Source organism: Gekko japonicus, unplaced genomic scaffold (assembly GCF_001447785.1).
Source record: "Gekko japonicus isolate JY-2015 unplaced genomic scaffold, Gekko_japonicus_V1.1 scaffold2053, whole genome shotgun sequence".
NCBI classification, from domain to species: domain Eukaryota; kingdom Metazoa; phylum Chordata; class Lepidosauria; order Squamata; family Gekkonidae; genus Gekko; species Gekko japonicus.
In genome coordinates, this window is record NW_015162012.1 from 116,353 (window position 1) to 120,216 (window position 3,864).

The 3,864-nt window shown below is 51.5% G+C and overlaps 1 protein-coding gene across 1 annotated transcript in view; it reads left to right on the forward strand.

The window, feature by feature from the left end:
• Positions 1 to 2,801, forward strand: part of ZPBP (zona pellucida binding protein) — a 41,058-nt gene extending 38,257 nt beyond the window's left edge. The window contains exon 10 of the mRNA XM_015405481.1: positions 2,710 to 2,801. Coding sequence (XP_015260967.1) covers positions 2,710 to 2,801 — 92 coding nt within the window. The remainder of the gene's footprint in view (positions 1 to 2,709) is intronic.
• Positions 2,802 to 3,864: the final 1,063 nt, after the last annotated feature.

Here is a 3,864-nt window from a genome sequence, read left to right on the forward strand (position 1 = left end):
ACGCACGGAACAAAAGATGTGTACCCCCCCCCCCCCCCCGGATTAACTCTGCCACTGGCATATCCGATTTGGCCATTGAGGTCAGGCTAGGGATCTCCGGTGAGATTCTAAGAACTTTTTCCTACGGTTTCAGTTCCTTGAGTGCTGATGACCATAAAAGTCTGTGGAACTGCCTGGCTTGCTAGTACTTTTGATCACTAGGTGGAGCTAAAACCCTTCCGTACAAGTATGAGCATCTTTTTTCCCTAAACACCTAAAGAGAAGTAAACCCCACTGGATATGGGGCTTGTTGTGACCAGGTACTGCTTTCATTTGTGGTGTGAGACTTGTTTAAGATGCCGGTGGTCTGTAGCTCCCTCTTCCGGGTAAGGGGCCAGTAAACAAAAAAGGTTATCATGCCAAATGCTTTTCTGGGGGTGAGGAACGTTATGCCAGGGGTCTTGGCTGTGCTTTATATGCACTGCCCCACTCCAGAAACCTATGAAGAGAACACAGAGCTGGAATGAGCAGCACTTTGTGCACAGGCTTGAGAGTACAGGATTCCTCAGGGGCGACACTTTTGGCTGCTTTCCCCCACTGCTGGACAGGGTCTTCCTTTCCCCTCTGCAGCAGAGGTTTTCCTACCAGGAGTGTCACGGCTCCTATATGAGGGCGCACCCTGATTTTTTGGTCCAGGCAGAAGCCCTGGGAACCCCCTGGCTCCTTTCCCCACCACCTCCCTCCCTCCCTCACACATGGCTCAAAAATTAAAAGATTTTGGCTTCCGCGTCAGGCCGTGGCTTATCATTCGTGCACAAGCTTGAGAGCACAGGATTCCTCAGGGGCGACACTTTCGGCTGCTTTCCCCCACTGCTGGACAAGGTCTTCCTTTCCCCTCTGCAGCAGAGGTTTTCCTACCAGGAGTGTCACGGCTCCTATATGAGGGCGCACCCTGATTTTTTGGTCCAGGCAGAAGCCCTGGGAACCCCCTGGCTCCTTTCCCCACCCCCTCCCTCCCTCCCTCACACATGGCTCAAAAATTAAAAGATTTTGGCTTCCGCGTCAGGCCGTGGCTTATCATGCTGTCCAAAGCACAAACTGTGCTGTGCACAGGCTTGAGAGTACAGGATTCCTCAGGGGCGACACTTTTGGCTGCTTTCCCCCACTGCTGGACAGGGTCTTCCTTTCCCCTCTGCAGCAGAGGTTTCCCTACCAGGAGTGTCATGGCTCCTATACGAGGGCGCACCCTGATTTTTTGGTCCAGGCAGAAGCTCCTTTCCCCATCACCTCCCTCCCTCCCTCACACATGGCTCAAAAATTAAAAGATTTTGGCTTCCGCGTCAGGCCGTGGCTTATCATTCTGTCCAAAGCACAAACTGTGCTTTGCCTCCCTCCCTCCCCCCCCAAAGAATAGCCTAGTTTGTGATTGGGGTGAAGCGTCAGGCTTTTGGTCGGCTGCGAGAATGGAAGTTCCCAAATGTGCGTAGGAGGAAGAGGAAAGCGGGAACGCGGGAACTGGCAGGTTCTCCAGACTGGGCCCCAGAAATGACTGGTCATTGGGGGCGGGGTGTGTGTGTGTCTCTCCATGGTGTAAGTCCCCGTAGGAAATCAGATTGTTTGACAAAGAGCACGTTTAGAGAAGAAAGTGGCACGTGCTGAATCAGTCCCGTTCTTTCTTTTTTTAAAAAAAACAAATTTTTATTAGGATAACACACATTTCACATATGTCAATTTCATTCTATATCCTTTCCCCCTTACTCCCTCCCCCTTTTATTGGCTTCCCACAGGTTTGGAAAGAATAGCCTAGTTTGTGATTGGGATGAAGCGTCAGGCTTTTGGCGGGCCGCGAAAACGGAAGTTCCCAAGCTGTGCGTAGGAGGAAGAGGAAAGCGGGAACACGGGAACTGGCAGGTTCTCCAGACTGGGCCCCAGAAATGATTGGTCATTGGGGGGCGGGGTGCAATGTTTCCTCTAAGCTATGGAGTCCTGTGAGCAAAAATTCTACTCTGTGAGCTACTGGCATTAAAGTTGTGAGCGAGCCATTTGGCCACTGCATAAATTAGTTTGCTCTGGAGCCCTCCTCCCTGAGCTAAGGCAAAAATGTGTGAGCCGGAGGCTAAAAAACTGTGACCTAGCTCACACTCACTCAGCTTAGAGGGAACACTGGCGGGGTGTGTGTGTCTTTCCACGGGGTAAGTCCCTGTAGGAATTCAGATTGTTTGACAAAGAGCAAGTTTAGAGAAGAAAGTGGCACGTGCTGAATCAGTCCAGTTCTTATCGGGCTGCTAGCTTCTCTGCTGTGACTTGAGGGCAGCTCTCCCGAGTCTCAGGCAGGGGTCTTCTCCAGCTGTGCCACCTGAGACCTTTTACCGGAACGTGCCACATACCTGAGCCCTGACCTGGCTGGCCCAGGCTGGCCTGATCTCTTCAGACCTCGGAAGCTAAGCAGGGTCGGCCCTGGTGAACATTTGGATGGGAGACCTCCGAGGAAACCCGGGATCGTGATGTGGAGGCAGGCAATGGCCAACCACCTTTCTTCATCCCTGGCCTTGAACACCCCATGGGGGGGGGGGTCCCCATAAGTCCGCGAGTCTGCTGCAACGCGATAGGTCTTTCCACCCCCCCGTACTTTAACAAAAGACACTTTCCCATGAAGTTACGAAAGCAGGTTGTAACTGAAGTTCTAAAGTGTTCATGTCATTTCAATATTTCATTTTGTTTTGTTTGTAGTGGTTTGCAGTCCAGGATCATACAACCCTCGCGAAGGCGTTCACTGCCTCCAGTGCAACAAAAGTTTGGCCTATGGATCAAAAACCTGTTAGCGGAACGCCAGCATAAACCTTTAGCTATATTTAATAGCACAGATGTACTTTATTTATATCTTGGTAATACAAATAAAATAATTTTGCCATAACTCTTCTTTTAATTCATATTACATGTTCTTGGTGCTTGATGGGGATTTCTGATGGCAGAAACAGGTGATTTTTCCCCTCCTTTGTTGCCAGCAGGTGGTGCATCACCCAGGTACCTTTGCCCTTAAAACTCTTGCCAGACTTAAGAACATCAGAAGAGCCCTGCTGGATCAGACTGATAGTCCATCCAGTACAGCCTCCTGTCTCACGCAGGGGCCAACCAGTTCCTCTGGACGGCCAGCAACAGGGCAGACAGACCGAGGCCTTCCCTTTTGATAGGAAGAGCCCTGCTGGGTCAGACCAGGGAGGGTCCACCTAGTCCAGCATCCTGTCACATACAGTAGCCAGCCAGTTCCTCTGGAGGGCCAACAACAGGGCAGACAGGCTGAGGCCTTCCCCTGATAAGAACACCAGAAGAGCCCTGCTGGGTCAGACTGATAGTCCATCCAGTCCAGCCTTCTGTCTCACGCAGGGGCCAGCCAGTTCCTCTGGACGGCCAGCAACAGGGCAGAGAGGCCGAGGCCTTCCCCTGATTTCACCTCTTCGCTCTGGGATTCAGAGGCTTAGTGCCTCTGAACGTGGAGGTTCCCTTCAGTCACCATGGCTTGTCGCCATTGAGAGACTTATCTTCTATGAATCTGTCTCATTGTCAGACCCCTGTACGCACTCACTCTCAACAACAAGTCTTCGGATAGAAGATTTGTTTATTGAGATATGAAGTCGCGACAGGGACAAGCCAACTTGTGTCAGAACTAACGACGATTGGTGTCAGCTTCCAATATCATACCCACTTCCAACTGCCCCCCATTGCCCCATCCAATCATACCGGTCATTCGTCCCGCCAAGCCCGTTGCGTGCCCATCCCCCCCACCACCTGTGAGTTCACACTACTGTGTTTGTGACAGCGCTCCTGGCAGTAAAGGCTTCAAGGACACATTTCTCGGAAGGCTCCTTAGAAAAACGTTACAGGCGT